The sequence below is a fragment of the Budorcas taxicolor genome, chromosome 17 (assembly GCF_023091745.1).
Source record: "Budorcas taxicolor isolate Tak-1 chromosome 17, Takin1.1, whole genome shotgun sequence".
Lineage (NCBI taxonomy): Eukaryota > Metazoa > Chordata > Mammalia > Artiodactyla > Bovidae > Budorcas > Budorcas taxicolor.
This window is the reverse complement of record NC_068926.1, coordinates 29,443,647-29,464,650: the sequence shown is the minus strand read 5'-3', so window position 1 is coordinate 29,464,650 and position 21,004 is coordinate 29,443,647. Positions and strand designations below refer to the sequence as shown.

Here is a 21,004-nt window from a genome sequence, read left to right as displayed (position 1 = left end):
GCAGTCGGCATTCCGTGGCTTGCAGCTGTGCACCGCTGTGGCCTCCGGCTTTGCCGTCACTTGTGTCCTCGCTGTGTGTCTCTGTCTTGACACTTGGCTGTCTTCTTGTAGGAAGACCGGTCACAGTGGGTGAAGGGCCCTCCCTACTCCAGTGTGAGCTCATCTTAACTGACTACATCTGTTTTCTTCTGGGTTAGGACTGACTGTAACATAAACTTTGCAGACACGATTCAAAACATCACTTTTGCTGGCGTCACGATAAACTGAGCCCCTAAACAAGAAGAAAGGGGCCCCTTTTCTTGAATGTTACTTCCTGTCCTCCCTGATGTCAGTAGGATTTGGTGGTTGCTTATTTTTAATAATCACTTACTTCCCTGGTGGCTCAGACGGTAAAGTGCCTGCCTGCAGTGCGGGAGACCTGGGTTCGATCCCTGGGTTGGGAAGATACCCTGGAGAAGGAAATGACAACCCACTCCAGTACTCTTGCCTGGAAAATTCTGTGGACTGGGGAGCCTGGTAGGCTACAGTCCATGGGGTCGCAAAGAGTTGGACATGACTGAGCGACTTCATTTTCACTTTCACTTTCAGTAAGGATGGGCATAGGGTAATTTAAAAAGCTTGGGAGAATCTCAGTCTTGACTCTTCTTTCATTTATTTTTTAATACAATAATAAAGTAATCTGTATTTCTGTGGGGATATGTATTCATATAAACTCTTTAAAAGACTGTTCTGAGGTACTTGCTTTGAGTTCACCTGTTGATGCTGAGATTTACAACAATCTTGAAGACTTGTGTGGGATGGTGGCTTGGTGACCTCTGGGGAAGAAGAATCAAGTTTGTGATTCTCGGTTGTGTTTGTCCTTCTGGCTGCCTCCTGGGGGTCCCTTCTGGACTTCACAGGCTGTGTGGCCTTAGCCCATCTCATCCTCATGACACATGAACCATCGTTTCCTGCTGATTGTGTTATAGCCCATCTTGTAGCTCTGGGTTTTCAGATGACCAGAGCTTTCCTTGGGATCATGGAGAATTCTCTTAGAGGAGTGGTTGTCTCAGCATCATGACCATTGTGGCTACCAGTTTGCTCCTCTGTTGTTTGTGCTATTTTACTTGGATGACATTTAGTTCCTTTTTTTTTTTTTTTAACTTTTTTTAACTTTTTTACCATTTTTACTTTTTTTTCCCCCTAATCCTGAGAAAAGTTTTGTTTGAAAAAAAGAGTTCTGCTTGGAAAGTACTCACACCCTCTGTTTTATGAATGAGTCACCTGGTGGGCTGTTCAGAGTCCCACAGTGGGGGACTGGCAGAGTTGAAGCCAGAGCTCCAGGGCGGGGGCTGGCTGGGGCTGCTCCCGACGCCCCACCCCCGGCCTGGTCTCCTGCTCTTTCGGCCACGCCGCATCGTCTCTTAGTACTTCCTTTGGCTCCTTCTTCTTTTGAGATGTTCTTCATGACTTGTCTTTAAGGCATCCTTTGTTTTAATCTTCTAATTTACTTAGACTTGTTTTTCCAGTAAAAAAGAAAAAATACCTGTTCAAATGAGACTTTTTCTGGAGTGCCTGATATAGACTTTTTTGGTATTTGAAACCTTAATAGTGTCAGTTCTATAAAAAGTTTTGTCTTGTTTTGTTTTTCCAGGCGGTCTGTGTTGACAGTGGCTCATTCACGGCACCGACGCTGCTCCTAAGCTCCAGCCTTAGTGTCACTTAGCTTTGCTGCACTCTCATCCTGTGGTTTCCTTTTTGCGTCCTGGATATTCAGATTGCATAGCGGCTGTGTTTTTCCTGTCTGGAGAATTGGAGCTGTGTTACTCTGTCTCTCCACTTCCTGACTCGTAGTTAGTTCATTTAAGGATAAAGTTCTGAACAGTTTGGTGTTTTTAAACGGCTCTGACTGTGCTCCTGGTCTCATCACGGTTTTCTTTCTCCACTTCTTTAGCGTTTGCCTTTTCTTTCTTTGACCCATCTTACTGGCTTTTAGTTGCCTTGAGTTCTGCAGTTATTGCTGTCTTGTGTAATTTGCCATCTTAGTAAAGCAGGCTTTGTTTTGAACATCAGCCAGAGAGACCAAATTCTTGTTTTGTCTAGAAGGTCTCGTTTTTCTGCGCCTGTGGTGCTCACTTGGGGTGAGGAGGTGTGGGGGCCAGGTTAGCAGAGTTTGCTCAGCCTGGGGTCCCAGCTGCCCCTTGGTTCTTTCTCGTGCCCAGAGGTGTCTCATGGCACAGCTTTGGGAGACTCAGCTGCTTTGTGTTTTCTCCTCATTCTGTGTCAGCTGCATCAGTAAATCAGAGGGATGCCTACCCCATCTAGCCCTGGAGAGTGTTTTGAGGATTTACTGACTACTATTTAGAAACTTGGTACAGGGGGTATCTGTAGCTACACAGCAGATTTCTGTTAGACCTTTCTGTCCTTGTGTGGTTCTCAGGCCCACCCCGGGAGTGTGTGGCGCCCACCTCCTGACTGTGAGGCTGCCCGGCACCTTTCCTGAAGGGAGTGCCTCTGTTTGGTGGCAGTTCTGTTAAGCCCTTTCTAGGTGTTTAAAACTAATAGACATACCGGGAAAAACAACTCTCTTCTCTCTTTTCCTTGGGATGTGCGGTGTCTTCACAGGCCTGCTATGGAATCCTCAAGGTCCCAGAGGGCAGCTGGCTGTGCCGGACGTGCGCCCTGGGTGTTCAGCCTAAGTGTTTGCTGTGTCCCAAGAAAGGAGGAGCGATGAAGCCCACCCGCAGTGGGACCAAGTGGGTGCACGTCAGCTGTGCGCTTTGGATCCCCGAGGTGGGTACCCTTCTGGGCGGTTCAGTCCAGAGCCCGTGGCTGCTCATTCTCATGGGGAGCCGTTCATTAATCAGCAGGCCTCATCGTAGCTGTTGAGGAACACGCCGCCTGTGAATTACTCCTTTTTCCACCTTACATTGAGCCTGAGGCGTGCTGTGGCCTGCTTGCGGTGTGTACACTTGCAGACACGCTCACTGGGAGCCACAGCTAGTTGGATTCCTGGGTGGAGGTGTTCAGATTTGTCTTCAGATGCCATTGCAGCTGGCCCTCCACTGTGCACAGGGTCCCAGGAGTGGACCCATGGCGTTCACTTCGCGGCCTTCCCCTGAGGTGGGCTGTAACCCCTTGGAGCTGGCGAACCATGCAGGCCACACAGTTGTGGCTAAAGAACCATTGCTCTAGGTTACATTTGTGTGATTTTTATTAAAATTCTTACTTAGCCTAAGAATTTCAACCTTTTTAATTTCAAGTCTGGTCTAATTTATTTCAAGTCCCAGACCTTGACTGATTTAATTTGCATGGCTCACTCTGAGAATATCATTTGCGATTCAAATTTTAGCATTTTTTGGTGTGTAATTTTGGTGCATTTTTCTCCTGAGGAAAAAAGTTATCTGAGTGATTTTTGAAGTGAGGCTTCAAGACTTGGGATCTCACAGTTCGGTATTGACAGGATACAGTTCAGTGATCCAGGCCAAACACAGAGAGGGCACCTTATTTATCTCGGTAGTTTTCTATTTAGTTTAGTAAACATTTCTGACTGAGGAGAATGGTTTTTCTTTAGTGAGAGAGAGATACTATTTTAAAAGCAGTCAGTATTTACTTACTCAGTTGTTCACAATGTGTTTTAGTATATTTAAGATGGATTTCCAGCCTTGACCACTTCTCTGTGGACCAGAGGTGTACTCGCTTACCTTGTCCTGACACGTACACATCTGACCTGTCACTCGGGTGAGCAGTGAGCGTTGGTATATCTGAATGTCTTTACAAACAGGATGTTTGCATCAGATAAAACCCAACCCCCCTCCCCAGGTGTGGAGCTCGCCCCTTTAAAGTGGGATCTTACCTGTGCTAGGAGGGCGAGGGCCCCTTGGCATCCCCTGGTAGGAGAGTCGTGGGGAAGGAGCTCATCTTGAGGTTCTCCTGTCTGTGCCCTGCTTTTGTCTGTCTGGCGGCCTCTACCGCTCTGTCTTGCTGTGTCTCGGCCTCCAGGTGAGCATCGGCAGCCCCGAGAAGATGGAGCCCATCACGAAGGTGTCCCACATCCCCAGCAGTCGGTGGGCGCTTGTGTGCAGCCTCTGCAATGAGAAGTTTGGGGCATCCATACAGGTAATCAGCTCAGTCGGGACAGTATGACTACCCTTCCCTGCATTGCAGGGCAGGGTTCTGAACTAACTCTCACAGGGTTTGGAGATGGGACTGGACTCCAGGAAGCACAGCCCTCTCAGGTTGCTGAGGGCCCCGGGGGTGGTGATAGGGGCGGGGGCACAGCCACACCCCGTGTACACGCCTTTATTGGTGGATTGTAACCAGAACACCAGTTGTAACCCTCACAGGGCAGCTCAGAAGTCTGCCTGGGCCGCCTGGCAGTTCCCGTCTGTTCCTGTTTCTCCTTGCTGCCACAAGCCTGGCGGCCTGGGGACAGCCCTGGGGGCAAGCTGGAGGCTGGGCACTTGAGGGACAGTCACCTCCACCTGCTGAGGGGCCCCGCTGGTGTCTGAGGCGTGCACGTTGGCTCCTTGTCTTGGTGCACAGTGTTTGGAATCAGCTTGGCATGCTGATGTTTTTGTGTTTGGTAAAACAGGGACTCCTTGGAGCACCAGCTGGGTAGGGGGCACCCCTGAGGTGCTGCTCCTAGGGTTCTGTACAGCCTGGATTTCTGATTTTTTTTATGCTCTTGTGTGTGCGAGGTGGGGTTGGAGGGGAGCCTGTATGTAAAAATTGTGCCTGCATTTTCTGTGTCCATGTGCAGGCAAGTGCAGAAGGTCGTAATGTAGGAAGAATTAAGGAGAAAATATAGATGGCCTGGTGGTTTACTGTGTTGTATACAAGACTACTTGAGAAATTAATTTCTGGGCCTCACATTTTTGGCGTCTAGACAGTCTTGACTTAGGAGGCCTGAGACGCTGTTGCACCAAGGTCTCCAAGGCCTGCTGGCCCCTCCTGTGGGGGTGCTCCCTCAGGGCCATGGCTCCACCCCCCCTCCTCAGTCCCCTGGTCACCTCCTGAGGGCAGAGGTGTTGGATTGGGGGATTTCTCTTGATGTAGAAAACACAGCAGCTCAGCACAGACACATACTGCACAAGCTTGGTCAGACGACCAGTTGAGGCTTTGAAAGAAATGACCTCATTTGACAAAATCAGTTTGTATTTTGGCTGATAGATATTCCTCTCGGTAAGATACCCAGTGGCTGGTGGTTTTAAAAAAGTTTTCATTTTACACACCAAGCAGTTGTGCTTTTCTTCGTTATCACTTCCACTGGTGTTCAAGAATCCAAAATGTAACAAAAATATTCAGAGGGTGAGGCAGGAGACAGCTGGTGGGATTTGGCTGTGGACCTTGAAAATAGTGCAGACTCTTTTGTATGTGAATGGAATCTGCTTAAAACTAAAACATGACAAAAGCCTTTGGCCTGAGAATTGTATTCAGAGGACATGGAGGAGAAATTTTTTAAAAGCCACAAAGTAAAAAAAAAAAAAAAGACATTGGAGCGGGTATATGTATATGTGTATAGACTGCCCATGGAAACAAGCTGTGCAAACCAAGGAAAATGGAAATCGTTTTCTTCCAAGGTACCTGATGTTCTGAGGGTAGAGATTACACCCTTTACTGAGCAGGTCCTTCATTGATGGATCCTTCATTGATTGGGATCTCTGCTTCTCTTTTAAACAGAGACGATAAAATGACGTTTTGTTGTTGCCATTGACCTCTTTTTTCCAGAATATTAATTTGAAGGAGGAGAAGGAGGTTTGATGATTTTTCATATCTTCACAGAATAGACTGATTTTATTAAAGAATTCCTGTCTGAAATGTCTGCAGCTGGAAAGGCTCAGGCTTATGTTTCTGTAACATCTGTTTGCTGAGTCAACCTGAATGGGAAAACCCAGAGGAAGGCCATTTGGCGTCTTTACAAAGCCCAGCATAAACGTTCTGCTGTGGCGTGTTCCTTTTGCAGGGGCGCTGATTTAAAGTGTGTCGTTGGCGCCAAACCCTGATAGCGTCTCCGCCGTCCGTTCCACTCTCCTCCCCTCTTGGCTGCCTGCGGAGGAGGAGGAGCGCTTGGCCTTTTACTGATAGTGGCCAGGTGTGTGTGTGTTCTGCCACCAAAGCGGATTTCACACGTTGCTTGGAACTGAGGTTATTATTAAAGACAAAATTACAGATTTATGTTCGTGTGCTTGAAGTGTGTGCACTGGGGGAACTGATTTTCTGTGAAGTGAGCTAGATTTTCTGTACTTTTGGGTAGAAGAGGCTTTGTCATAATGGAAGAAGTCATGACTGGTACTGAGTCCCCTTTTAAATTCTGAAGTGATTAGGGGAAGAAGCCGAAGCCCCAGCCCCAGCCTTTGCAGAATGTGATGATGCCGTGCAGGGCTCCTTTGAATGAGTTTAGTTAAGCTTTTCAGCTGGCCCCAAGCCACCGGGTTGCGGGTTCTTCTTTCTACAGGCTTGCTGTGCCCAGGATCACTTGGCCTCACACAATACCGTGTTGCTTTTTAGGGGGACTGGCTTCAGTCACCACCAGGAGCCTCCTCCCTGGCATTCTCCCAGCACTGATCAGATGGGGAGAAGTTAATTGCTTTCCTCCTGCTAGGCCTCCAGCTTGCTGTGTGGATCAAAGGCACTACATGGTCCTCCTGGTGGGGCAGTGAGTGAGAGGTCGGGCTGGGTAGGCCTGACCTCTGGAGGGCTGACCTTCCTTTCACCTGCTTGGCAGTAGGCCCCTCGCGGTTGCACTGCCAGGCGTAGCATGCCCAGGTCTCAGAGCTCGGCCTCATGGGCCCGGAGGCCTCTGCATCTGGCAGAGCTTCCCTAGGGTGCAGAGACTAGTCTCACGCTGTCTGTGCAGGGTGGTCCCAGTCTCTGGTTCCTTGCATCTCTTTGGGAGTTTTTAATTCACCTCCTGGGTCTTGAGCAACCCCCACTGCTGGGAGGAGTGTGCCACCCGTGTTGGGCCTCGTCCTGGGGGGCACAGGAAGGGCCCCTGTGATCCTGTAACATCTCTTCTTGAGGAGATTTCACCACTCAGGCGTTAAAAAAGCTCAGATGGGTAAAAAAGCAAGTGAATGCCTGAGAGTACACTCTGTGTATTGAGAACATCTGCACGTGCCACCTGTATAATTACGTGGGCCTTACGAGGTGATTCTGGATGCAGTTGCTTTTGTAAGAGAGTTACTGTTTGGTTGATGAAAAAAAAGCCTCCTGAATCCCAAGCCATAGCTTATTTAAAACACAATTAGATCTGCCAGGGGTCATCCACGTGAAGCTTTTCTGTCCCTGAGCGCTCCAAGTGCAGCTCTTCCCATGTGTGTGCGTGTGTGCATGCGGGTACACGCGCGTGCGGGTGGACGGGGTGCTTGCGCTCAGGGCTTCGGGTCCTGTCCCTCCCTAACCCCACCGCTTGCTCTCTGTTTTCTCGCCAGTGCTCCGTGAAGAACTGCCGCACAGCCTTCCACGTGACCTGTGCGTTTGACCGGGGCCTAGAGATGAAGACTATCTTGGCAGAGAACGATGAAGTCAAGTTCAAGTCCTACTGTCCGAAGCACAGCTCGCATCGCAAAGCCGAGGAGGGCCTTGGTGAGGGGACCGCTCAGGAGAACGGGGCTCCCGAGTGCTCCCCGCGGGATCCGCTGGAGCCCTTCGCTGGCCTCGAGCAGAATCGGGGGGAGGCCCACCGGGTCAGTGTCCGTAAGCAGAAGCTGCAGCAGCTGGAGGACGAGTTTTACACGTTTGTCAACCTGCTGGACGTAGCCAGGGCCCTGCGGCTGCCCGAGGAGGTGGTGGACTTCCTGTACCAGTACTGGAAGTTGAAGAGGAAGGTCAACTTCAACAAGCCCCTCATCACTCCAAAGAAAGACGAAGAGGACAATCTAGCCAAGCGGGAGCAGGACGTCTTGTTTAGGCGGCTGCAGCTGTTCACGCACCTGCGGCAGGACCTGGAGAGGGTAATAATCGACACTGACACCTTGTAGTGGCCTAGAGAAGAAGACGGCAAAGAGACGGCCGCTTGCCCAGAGCAAGGGACGGTAGCCGGTTCATTTACTCTCAGACCCTGTACATACCGCAGCATGAGGTGGTGTTGGTTCCATATATTAATGGGCTGGGAAACTCGATGTACACACACGCAAGATGACCGCAGAATGGGGAGCTTGTCTGGTTTAATTTTAAACGCTTGTAGTTAACTGTTCTTCTGGGAGATCACATGGGGTACCTCTTTACCCACCATTCTAGAGCTAGAGGGAACTGAGCCCCAGGGAAATGGCCAAGGGATGGGCTTAGAATTGTTTACAGACTGAAAAGCCAGAATGGATTTCATGGTGTGGGGGCTGGGGCGGGCGGGCAGAGGCAGGCAGATCTTTTGTTCAGCCTGGGGAGGCACACCCGACGTGCTGGTCACTGGCTCTCTGAGAGCGGCGCACTGCTTCTCGGGCCCAGCCCCGTTCCTCGGCTCCTCACGGGGCCTTCGCCCTCGCAGTCACTGAGCAGAGGAGGCGTGGGTGCTAGCCTGCGTGCATCGCCACCGCGCCCCTGCGTGTCTGCTCCCCCAGGCTCTCCCGCAGCGAGGTGCTCCGTCGTCACCTAGGCTGTGTGTGTGTGTGCCTGTCTATGTGTCCGTGTGTCTGTCTGTCTGCTCTGTCTGGTGTGGGTGTGGGGTGGGATTCCTGGTGCACAGAGGCCTGTGATCTGACTGAGGAGCCCGTGGGCACACTAGCACACTCCGTTTCACACTTCTGGATCACACTTCTGCCCGCAGTCTCGGCTGGCGGCACTTCCGTTCCGCTGTTGCTGCTTTGTATCTCCCCAGCTCTCCAGCGTCTCTGGAGTCCCCGTCTGGACCTCCTTTCCTGCTACAGGAATAATCAGGAGCGGGCTGTCTTTCCCCTCCGGCCTCCTGCTCCCCGTAGGTAGCTTCTGACTGAAGCTTACTAATTGGTGATGCGTCTCTGAGCACCTTCTGCGGCAGCTCCCGATTGCCCTGCTGCCAACAGCCGGCTCCGATTAAATTCATTAGTGCACGGGAGATGGAACGGAGGAGCAGCCTGTGCTGAAAGGCACCCAAGTGGCCTGAAATGGTTAACGCATCTCCCCCAAGGACCTAACTTATTAGTGATTCACCTGCCTGGGAGAGAATCTGACTCAGAGCTGATGGGAAGTGAGAGCGTAGGCAACGAATAGGGTTACGTGGGAGAAGTAGCGAACCAAGAAGCCCCGGCTCTCACAGACACCAGCACCGCCCTGGCAGAGGAGGCGTGGCAGGGAGAGTATTGGTGGGCCTGCCTTAGAAGAGACTGTTCTAGAACCTGACGGTGACACCCCACCAGGATTCAGGCAGAGGGGAGGTGAGGGGTGTGGAATTGAGGCTCTCCTGCTCCCGTGCCCCCCCTGGTGGTGAGTGTGAAGAAGACCTTGCCTCAATCACAGGTCTGTGTGACCTTTTTTGTTAGCGATGAGAAAAGGGTTCAGAAGGATCAAGTGGAATCCTGGTGAGAAGCCTTGTCCCAGCCCGACAACTGCTGTACTCGGGGTTGCATGAGCTTTGGAGTCAGTCCTCAGGAGGGACGACGAGAAGTCTAATGTTTGGACTGTGTGTGTGTCTCAATCACCACAGAATAAAAGTGTAGAAAACGCTTGTGGTGTACTAACTTCTGTACTTAGGATACTCAGATTAACACGCACTTGAAATTCTGAAGTTTTTTTTCAGTCGTCACTTGCTTTCTAAGTAGAATGCCAATGATGTATGAGAATAGGGAATAAATCGGGGTTTCTGTCTGTGTGGCATTACTTGCGTTTACTTTAAAGAGTCGTTAGGATTTTAGGGCATTTAGTGTCAGTTTAAGCTTATTAAAATGAAAACCATGTTTGCCAAAATGTGCCACAAGGCCAGTTAGGGTGGAGGCTTTAAAAAATGAAAATCCTGGCATTGCTGCAGAGAGTACAGTTATTTGTAATTATAAACAGTATTGGGCAGAAGACTCCTCAGAGCAGGGCTGACAATAAGAACAAATCATAAATTTGTTTTCAAGTGAGTTGAGTCTTGGGTAATTCACACACTAGGTAGTGTAATTCACACTAGGTAATTAACATTTCTTAGTGGTTAATAAGGACATGATCAAGGCATGTGTTCCCTTTAGAACTGAGGAGTGAATAGGCCTCATTAGAAATGCAGACAACGCTGAGTGATAATGGTGGTGGTTCCTGCAAATACACACCTTGGGGGCGCCTTGCACACCTGCGTTCCAGTTCTGGACCAGACAGGTGACAGGAATGGTCTTCCAACGGTGTGGGGACCTGAAGACACCATCACCGATGAGGCGGGTGCCATGCCAAGTTGCCAAGGCTGCCACTTCACTCTGGTGGGACCGCTCTCCCCCAAACATTGTCTTCTGAAGGAAGCACTAAACATGAATTCAGCAGCAAAAGGAGTACTTTCTCAGATAAGAATACAGCACCTCTGCACTGGGGCATCCAAACAGCAGGCCCTGGGGGACCATTCTGTCCAACTTTAAGTGGGATGGTCACTTTTGACATTCTGATAGAGGCTACAGTTGTCGTAAACATAAAAGGCAAGTTAAGCTCTAGTGTTGCAAGCAGTGTTTGGGATTCAAGAAAACTTGAGATCATTGTTGGGTTCCTGAGGGCAGTGGTTCTCAGAGCATGGCCCTCAGCCTGCAGCAATATGACCTGCTGACCTTTGGGCCCCACCTGACTGCTGAAATTCTGGATGTGGAGGCCAGCATTCTGTATTTTAGGCCCCTTCCATGTTTGGGAACCTTTGTTTTGTGTCTCTTGGGTTTAACGTAGGAGATCTGGTTTTGGGTGCCACCTTGCTGGCAATCGGGAGAAGATGGAGGGGAAGGAAGTCAGGTCTAGCAGTGCACAGAAAGGCCAGGCAAGATGTGTCTTGACAGAGCCTCCGTTCAGTTTGATATACCGGGGCTGCTGATGGAGGTTGCCCTTCACGAGGCATTCTGTGCATAAGGGAGGTGAGGTTTAGGGCACTCACTATTCTGTGGCCACCCAGGTCTAGGTTATTCAGAGGCTGATTTTTCCAGTAAAACCCTGGGGTCATAGATGTCTCTCTTCTCAGATCATGGGGAATGGAAGTGTGGTTTTCCCACTTAGCAGCCAGGGTGGACATTTTTCCTGGGAAAAGTGGTTGCAGACGCTGAAGTTAAATTTCAGTAATAAGAGTTCAAGTTCTCTGTCTTTCTATTTCCATTGGCCATTTTAAAGAAAAAGATGTATCTCTGTTGTACATCTGACTTTAACCTTGTCCACTCCTGGATAAGTCCACTCCTGTCAGAGAATTTACCCTTCCTATCTCCACAAGTTGGGTTCCCTGTCTTAATGTAAAAACCATTCTTCATTTGTTTTTCAGTAATTAATGAGTCTGTAATAATGATCTAGGTTTGACTCCTTCCTCTTTTTGAGCTTCTACTCTTAAATCTCCTTTGAGTAGAATATTTGTAAAGAAAATCTAACCCACTGGCTACCTCCATCCCCAAACTGATCAGAATTCTTAAAAAGGACACCTACTTACTGCCTGGGAGGGAGGGGGTGAGGCCCTCAGAATGTATTTTAACCAGGGTGAATGACACTGAAACAGTTATTTACTCTGAAATTATAGGAAGGCTGATTTTCTTCGCAGTTATTTTTATTAACAAGTGTTAGAAAATTCCTAAACAAACAGTGAATCATTTGGGATCAAGAGAAGCCTGACTTGGTGTTCCTGCTGTTGACCGGGAAATCACACCATTTATGATGTGTAAAATGCAAACCTGAAAGCCAGCTGACCTTGTGTCCTTTCGCAAAGGGGGCTGTCTTTAACACAGCCGGGGAACAGCAGATGGAATTGTTAGGGTTCTTTAGGGGTGGTGTCTGAACATAAGCAAAAATTCAGGGTTGTGTGTGTCTTGTTGCCACTTGCTGCCGAAAGATGAGTGACCTTTGAGAAAGTGACTGGGGATGGGACTGCCCTAGTGGTGGGAGAGTATAGTTGTGCCTTTGGTGTGGGAGCTGATCCGGGATATGAAGTCATTTTTCTCAGTCTTGCCACTGAGCTTTCTGGGAAGGTATTGTTCACATCTTGAAGACAGCTTTAATTGTGTATATGGTGTGTTGCATTTGACATTTGTGTTTCCAGGCCCATGTAAACTGATTGGGTTTACCAATAAGTTTTAGGACTGAACAGATTTAAGGGAGTTTATTGACTAAGTCATTAAATTTTGACTCTGTATTGACTGATCACAGGTGGCTTTGAAAAGGGGGAACAAATTTGTGTTGATTAGTTAGTATAGGTTAATGAGGATATGCATGCAGTCCCCCAGTGGCTGCGCATCAGATGCCAAGTGCAGCTCGTAGCGCTGGGCTCTCGGTTCCTGACAGATGGATCAGGAAGTAGGCAGTGTCAGCGCTTTGCAGTGGTGATGCAGAGAGCTGGCCTTAAGGTGCTGATGGTGGCAAATCTGTGGCGGAGCAAGGACCCTCCCTAGGTGTTTGTTCTGTAGGAACAAAGTAGCTACCTGTAAACTCCAAGGTATTTCAGAGAGCTCAGTGTCTTGGTGACCACTTGGCATTCTCGTGGGCCCCATGCAGGAACGTTTTTTGGGGGGGCTCTTCCCTCTGATGGTCCTTGACCTTGTGCTTGCCTAGTTGCATCTTCAGAAGATGCTTGATAAAGTGCAACCAGGGTGGCTTCTGAACTGCTCTAAAGCTTCTGACAGTAGAATTCATGGGAGGATAGCGGGGGTGATAAGCAGAGTCCTTTGGCAAGAGCTGGTATGCTTGGCTTTGGACACCGTTGGGCATCTCTTTGCCGGGATGAGCCAATGGCCAGGCCATTGGCCTGGTTTGGTGTTGGGGGCATGGCTCCCTCCTACAGGCCCTTTCTGTGGTACTTCTTAGCATCACAAAGGGAGGTCAGAGATTACATAAAACATTTATATTTTCAGTCAAGGACCTAGTGGGACACATTTTTTTTTCCTCAGGTTAAAAAAAAAGTACTGTTATAATGTATATTGCTTACTTAGAATCTTTATTCTCTACGTTCCAGGTTCGGAACCTCACTTACATGGTGACCCGCAGGGAAAAGATTAAACGATCTGTGTGCAAAGTCCAGGAACAGATATTCAATCTTTACACTAAGCTTTTGGAGCAAGAAAGAGTTTCAGGTATGCATTAAGCCCTGGTAGGTCAAACAACAGGGCAGGGGTTTGTTAGCCTTAACACTGTTCAGGGGGAAAAACATGCTAGTGTCTTTTCAATTTTCTTTTTTACTCTAGAAGAATCAAAGGGAAGGCTTTTGTTGTTGAGGGAAATCTCAGGCATTTGAGGCACTGTGGTCTAGGGGATGGGGCCATGGGTTCAGCCTCCTATGGGTTAAATCCTGTATTCCCTACTTACATGCCCCACACAAGTGAGTCTAAAGTTTTCTGAGTTTCTTCCATTTCCTCACACGTAATGTTGGGATGAGATCTCCAGCTCCCTCCTGGGAAATAGTGTGAGACTCAAAGAGCAACTTATGTATTGCAAAGCACTTGATAAATGTACAGTGTCTCGCGGATACCTAAAAAGATGTATTGATTATCTAGCCTTTGGGTCTACCTGTAACATGGTAAATATATCTAAGATTACTTAATGTACATATCCACATTTAGATAACATTTACAGTGGATTATTTCGGTGTAATTGGAATTTTGAATGTTTTTGAGAGTCGGCACAAAGTATTTATTTAGTGCCGCCTATTTTTGCATTTCTCCAAAGAAAAACACTAAGGTATGGACTTCCTTCCCTTTGGAGAGCACTTCAGTGACTTTGAGATCAAGTGCATAGTGGGACAGGTTGTTGGACCTCTCTGAAGTCTGTCCATCTGTAAGAGGTTTGGTCCAGAATCCTGGCCTCTGAAGGCCTTTAAGTGCTAACATTCTGTGCTCACAAGCCCCAGAAAGCAGGTGTTATAAGGATTTCAGAGGAGGAGGGAAGAATGCTGAGTGTAGAGACCTACCCGCTAGTAGGTAGGTCTTGGGAGCGCGCGTCTGCTTCTCTTGGCACAACTTTCCTTGTGCACAGTCAACTGGCTTTGTCTCACCTTCTGCTTCTGTGGCTCTACATATAACATGAAACATGGACTAAACAAAGAAATAATCATAACCTATTATGTTGACATTCTGGGGTTTCTTGAAACCATCTGGATATATGTGACCAGAAGTAACTGGTCAGCTGAACAAAGAGGATAAAAAGCTTGGCAAGTTTTAAAAGATATCCTTGATGCCGTTAACTTATTTAGTAATATTATCCTAGATAATTTGCAAGAGTAAATATTCCCCAAATCTGTCAAGGTTATATCAATAGCTAGACTTGTGAGTTCAGTTGTAAAATTTTTGAAATAAGTTTTTTCAGGTAGAGTATCGTAAATATTGGGTTGGCCAAAAAGTTTGAATGTTTTTTCATAAGATGGTACAGAAAAACCCAAAAGAACTTTTTGGCCAACCCAGTACCAGCAGTTTGATTCATCAAAGTGAACTTATGTCTCTTCATTATTCCTATTTGAATGCAAATAAAAGAGGGGGCTCTCCCTTCGTGTCCACCTGGCTGGTGTGGAGCACTCTCCTCCAGCAGCAGCGGCCCAGGATCGCCAGTGCAGTTGTGCCCATGGAGTTTTGCCCCTGGAGGGCTTTCTCTGACTTGCTAGGTCCTTATGTCATGAGTGATTACTAATGAGTGAGTTTGCCTTTGAAAGTAAGTTGTGAAAGGAAGCTGTAAAGAATACTTTGATCTGATTCTACTTGGGTCATTTCTCATAGGTATCAGGGCATTTTTGCTTTTTGTTTGTGTTTCAGGGCGTCTCTTTGGGTAAGTGGCTGAGCCTCTGAAGGTCAGGCAGCGTTCTGTGTAAAAGCTGTGATGCGGGCCTGTGGTCCGGAGTCCCTCTGCTGTTCCACAGCAGGAATGGGGTGCGGGGTCCTCCTGCCCCCAGTGTGCGTGCCAGGTGTGCCTGGTTGGAAGCCATGCCCCAGGGAAGGGAGTGGGAGCCCCTGGGATGCCTTTTTTCCCTCCCTTTTTCCAGTTTTAGACTTTCAGTTGTGTTCTCACTTGTGCCTCACCTGATCTACCTTTTGAGAGAGAGGATTCCAGATGAGGCAGAGCAGACGGCCGTGACTTGAATGTGTCCCTGGGGTCCATGTTGACACTGTCTGTGATTCTGGGATGGGCAGGGCCGTTCTGCTTGGGTGAGTGTCCTCAGTGGGGACAGTGCTTGTGGGAGTCAGCAAGCTGAGGCTCCTCAGAGGCCTGGATCCCAAGTAACAATGGAAATCAGAGGACAGCACCTCTTACATTTTTATTTTCCCACAGCAGGTGACTGAGTAAAAGAAATAGAAATGTGGTGTGAAGGCTGGCCCTAAGTTTGGTTACTGAGAAAGCAGCCATTTCTGAAAGAGCAGATTGGAAAGCCCCGTCCCTGTGGTCATGGTGACTCTCTCTTAGGGCCGCTAGCGCATTCTGTCTGCACGTAGTGTGCCTTCCTGCCCAGCAGTAGGTTCACATGGGCTCCTGTGCTACTCTGGACGGAACCTCATTTCCTGGTGGCTCAGAGAACAGGACAGCTGTTTTGCGGCTCTGGAGGCTTCTGCAGGGACATGGTCCTTCTGATGAACCCTAGTATGTTATGGATTTACCCAATATTTTTCAAACTGAGGGTTACAGTTTGTTACCGGGTTGTGAGATGCATTTTAGCAGGTCAGCACCAGCGTTAAAATAAGTGAAACAACAGAAAATGTCAGAGTATTCATGTCGGTGATGAAGGCTAACATGGCTGCAGGAAAAGTGCACTTTTACTGGGTTATGATTGTGCAACTTAGTTCTTAATGTGATTTACATCAACAATGCTTGAAGAACACCAATTTAACTTATCCTTGTTTAGATGATAATTCAGTTTAATTCCACAAGTGTGTTGTACATATAATGAGTAGACATATGTACTGTGTCAAGAATGATTTTAAACACCTTCCTTTATTCCTTTCACAGTGTCTGTGTATTTAGCCTCGTTCGAGCCCTGTGAGGGACAGATAATTTGGAGAAAGCATAACAGCTCCACTCCCTGCCCCTGTGTGTGTGCTGCTCCCAGGCAGCAGGCGAGGCAGGTGCTAGGACCGGGGTGGTGGAGGCAATGCTTACTTGACCACGGAAAGATTCTGCAGTAAATCACATATGAGAATCAGATCAGTTATTTTGTTTGAAGGCAAGTGTATTCCTTGAAGACAGTTTCATGAAAAAAGTTATGTGAACTTAAGCTGTTTTAGAAAAGGGCGTCTAGAGCATGCAGATTCTCGAGGCAGGCAGTATTTTTACTATAAAACCCAAACTTTACAGACTGGGTGATTGTATGCTGTACTGTTGGGTGGCAAGCCTGCATTAGTGGGCCATGCTAAGGGGTCTAAAATTTTATTTTTCTGGATTTGCTTCTGCTGCAATTTCTTTTTTTTGTGGTTTTATGTTCACAGGTGTGCCTTCTTCCTCTTGCTCCTCCTCCTCACTGGAAAACATGCTTCTGTTTAACAGTCCTTCTGTGGGCCCTGACGCTCCCAAGATAGAGGACTTGAAGTGGCATTCTGCGTTCTTCAGGAAGCAAATGGGTACTTCCTTGGTTCACTCGCTGAAGAAGCCCCACAAGCGAGATCCATTGCAGAACAGCCCTGGGAGCGAAGGCAAAGCCCCGCTAAAGCAGCCAGACCTGGCGGGCAGAAGGGAGGGGACGGTGGGCCCAGAGAGCTTTCTGAGTTTTGAAAAGACCTTTGCAGAAGCACGGCTCGTATCAGCACAACAGAAAAATGGCGTGGTGATGCCAGAGCACGGGAGCAGAAGAGACCATCGTTTTCATTGTGACCTCAGCAAGGGAGACTTAAAGGACAGGCCTTTGAAACAGAGTCACAAGCCTCTGAGGTCCACAGATGTGTCCCAGAGGCACGCGGACCACGCCAGAGCTGCCGCCTCCCCTGGGGCGGGGCAGTCAGCGCCGGGCACGAGGAAGGAGGCGGTGCCCAAGTGCAACGGCTCCCTGATCAAAGTGAACTATAACCAGTCTGCAGTTAAAGTGCCTACAACACCTGCCAGCCCAGTGAAGAACTGGGGAGGATTCCGGATTCCAAAGAAGGGGGAACGGCAGCAGCAGGGAGAGGCCCCAGAGGGGGCCTGCCACCAGCACTCAGACTACCCCTACCTGGGCCTAGGCCGCGTTCCAGCCAAGGAGAGGGCGAAGAGCAAACTGAAAGCTGAGAACGAGAGTGACGGGTATGTCCCTGACGCAGAGATGAGTGACTCCGAGAGCGAGGCCTCGGAGAAGAAGTGTATCCACGCCAGCAGCTCCATCAGCAGGAGGACAGACATCATCAGGAGGAGCATTCTGGCCTCTTGATGAAACGGGCGCGATGGTGCAGGAGACAAGAGCTCTGACACGGGGGAACGAGTGGAAACCCATCACTCCTGAGCTACACAAATACATTTACTTGCAATTCTGATTGGAATTTTCTTTCAGAGTCATTTATAAATCATTGTTGTGAGAAGTGTGTTATTTGCAACTTGTTGAGGAAACACAAGCGTAGATTGTAATCGTAGGACACTGCTAAGACTAGAGGCTGAATTAACACTACAATAAGAATGGATGAAGTAAGTTTCTAAAGAGGGCTAGGCTGAACTAAGAGTGCTTACTGCCCTCTGTATCCATCCCAAAGCACAAACTCTCAGTTATCTGAATATATGGAATCAGAGATGGTTCTTGAGAAACCCTCACGTATCATTTAATAGCCCATAAAACTTATTTTCTAGGACTGTGGTGGATCTTGAAATCATATTTATACTTTGGCCCACGGACTGTTTTGTTGCATTGTAGTATACAGGCAGTAGCTCTGAAGCTTCAGTAATTCTAGGGAATTCATGTGTAAATAAAGCAGATGAGGGAAGAGAAAAGTTTTAAAAAGGTCATTACCGGAAGATCTGAAGGGACAGGGTGGAGCTGCCGAAGCTTGGAGATTAGGGTAAATGGAAGCAGCAAGGTCCTGCTGCTGGCAGCTCTTGACTGTGTTCTGGATAGAGGGCAGGTGGAGAGTGACGCCATCCCAGGGTTCCATCCATGAGAAAGGGCAGTTGAGGTCCCATCCTTACCAGTCCTCTCAGCCTTTCTCTTCCCTAACCACTGCCTTCTGAGCCAGCTTGGGATTCTGCTGGCCATTGGCAATACCTGGCCACCTGGCTTCCAACAACACAATGGCTGTTCAAGTTGAAGCAATGAACTTCCAGACTCTGGCGACTCATATTTCCAGAGCCAAACACTAGTGCGTATGCTGGGGAATCCGGCCTTCCAACATGAATGGATTCCTTGGGAGAAAAAAAAGAAAATGAAAAAAAAAAAAAAGAAAAAAACCCCAAATAGGTTATATTTTAAGAATAATAGAAAGGCAATAAGTTGCGATAACCTCTTAAAACCCTTGACCAAGTCTATACAGGAAAGAGATTGAAGTATAACAGGTTTTCTGGAGTCAGAGTTCTAAGCTCTAATTCGTAACTTGGACTTTCTGATTGCAAATGGCAATAACTAGTAAGTTATCAGCAATAAATTTAGCATTAAATTTGAGTACAATGTTCTGTTTTTGCACTCACTGTAGTGCATTTTGTATTAAGACAGTGGATAGTGTTAAGGTCCTGTTAATTTTCTTTGGAATTCAATGTAGTTGTGAATCAAACTTAAGGAAAATTTAAGTAGCAATGAGATATAGAATTATGGGCACTTGGAACAAGCCCAACTTCCCCTAAATTATCCCTTAGTTTGTTAATACCAGTACTCAGATTTCTGATTCATTTATACATTTATTTCCATGTGGCAGGGACATTCTGATACTTAGTGATGCTTTGAGTTCTATAGTAGTTACCTTTCAAGTCTTCCAGATGACTGTCAACAAGGAAAAAAGGCTTATTGAATTCCATCTTGCTATGCAAGTTTTATCAGATGATCAAATAGTAGATCTGATACATCCCCATTGTATGTATGACATTTTCAAACCAAGTCTTAACTTTTCAAATACATTTTAGTAACTGCTTCAGGGGAGGGGAAAGAATGACCCAGGTTTTTAGATTGACTATTTTTGAGCTATGGGGCTCATTTTTCAAAGAATGTTGTCCAGATAAACTGTTGCTACAGATATTAGAAGTTTCTTATGAATCCAAGTTGTACATTAACTCAGCATAATTTAAAAATCAGATTTTTTTCTTTGCATATGAGCAAGAAACCTTTTGCTGGATACAGAAGAAGGTGGACTCTTTACAGTTTTTTGACTACAGCAACAGCTCTGGGTGAGAGTAGAATATATAGAGGGATAATCTGTCAAGCCATAGAAAGAAAATCTAAATTCTAGTAAGTCTATGACCTCTCACCATTTATAAGAGGTACCAGATTCATTTGCACTATTAGGAATGCTAGTTTTGTGCAAAAATAATGCCTTACCTGTTTTTTCCCCACATTTAGGTTGAAAAGCTTTCAAACGTTCCAAGTTATGCTGAACCAAAAAGAAAACAAAAATAATAAACCCCACACAAAAACAAAACACACAAACACAAAAAGCCCACACCTTTAATTCCTGCTTTGAAATGCAAATGGTACAGTTTCTCTGACAGTGTAATGACAGCTCTGTAAGTCAGTTTCACGTCCTGCTGGGAACTCTGTATGAGGTTATGAGCGGCAACTAACCCAACCTGCCCACTTGCACTCTGAGTATGGAACCATTTGCTCTTCTTTTCTTCTTTGTTTAAAGCTTTATCTTTCTGTGTGCATCCTGACCAAGAAATATCTTTGATTATGATCAATGTATTATGTCAAAAATGTAGGCTAGTTAAACTTTTGTAAAGTTGCCTGGAATGTCATTTGTTAGGTTATAAACACAAAATCTAAATGAAGGGTTATATGTGTTATGTACAAATCTTAATTATTTTGAAATGGACAAACTTGTCATTACATTTGTAACCTTGTACAGAGGATTTTTCACTATGTGCCTAGCTTGGTGTCCATTCAGCTAAAATTGGGTAAAAAAAAAAGGTGCATGAAGAGTTAAAAATCAGAATTAAACAAAAGTATATGTAGAGATGACTATTTTATATTACATGGCCCAATCCTGTATTTATTTCTACCCCCTTTTTGAAAGTATTTATAAAACTAGTTGAGGACAGCTGTATTTTTTTGTTGAACTATTTAGTAGAATTTGTGCCTTTTTGTCTGTATGTGAATAAATGCTGTACATTTTGCAATACATTTTAAAGTGTCATTTGAAATCTAGTTTTGCTAAATGTTTAGGTGTTCGTGTGCACACTGTCTCATGTGATGGTGCATGTCCCTTGTCTCACTGGCATGAAGACTGCTGGGGACAAGAAAAGACTGGATGAGCACAGGCTCACTGAGCTGCTTTCTGGTTCAACTTTGATGGTGAGACCCTGACGAATCATGGTCTGATCTTGGTGTTCCCTCGTTGGAGTTCTTTGCAGAATACAATGTTAGATCTGAAAACAACCAGCTGAAGCAACTTAGAGTCAGGTTGGAGAGAGCTGGGTTTAAAGGCTAAACTGTAGTTTACCAGCCACGTGACCTTTGCCAAGTCATGTAACAACTGTAAGCCTCAGTTTTCCCTTCTGTAAAAAGAAGAGTGACATCCTACCATCTTCTTGGGGTTGCTCTGGTATTTGAAGAACGCTCATGGAGCATCTCATAGAAAGCAAGCAGTAGGCAGTTAGTAAACGTTTGGATGTCATGTTTATGATTAAGAATAAGAAACTTATTTCTCCAACATAATGTTGACTGGGAGCCTTCTGAGGCAAAAAAATACATGTTACTCCTGAACAACAGGGAGACAGACTATCAAAAATTATTTTTCAAAGAATGGTTTCATTAAATGCATTATTTTGATCACAGAATTCCACAATATTAGGGCAAAAAAGAGGTACCTCCATTCTTTACAAAGAAGATCACAGCATTAAT

General features: G+C 46.8%; 1 protein-coding gene across 1 annotated transcript in view; it reads left to right on the top strand.

Annotated features, from left to right (window-relative positions):
• The window catches only part of JADE1 (jade family PHD finger 1), a 56,752-nt gene extending 39,351 nt beyond the window's left edge, over positions 1-17,401 (top strand). Inside the window, exons 8-12 of the mRNA XM_052655080.1 lie at positions 2,605-2,772; positions 3,982-4,098; positions 7,413-7,934; positions 13,043-13,160; positions 16,491-17,401. Coding sequence (XP_052511040.1) covers positions 2,605-2,772; positions 3,982-4,098; positions 7,413-7,934; positions 13,043-13,160; positions 16,491-17,401 — 1,836 coding nt within the window. The remainder of the gene's footprint in view (positions 1-2,604; positions 2,773-3,981; positions 4,099-7,412; positions 7,935-13,042; positions 13,161-16,490) is intronic.
• The last annotated feature ends 3,603 nt before the right edge of the window (positions 17,402-21,004 follow it).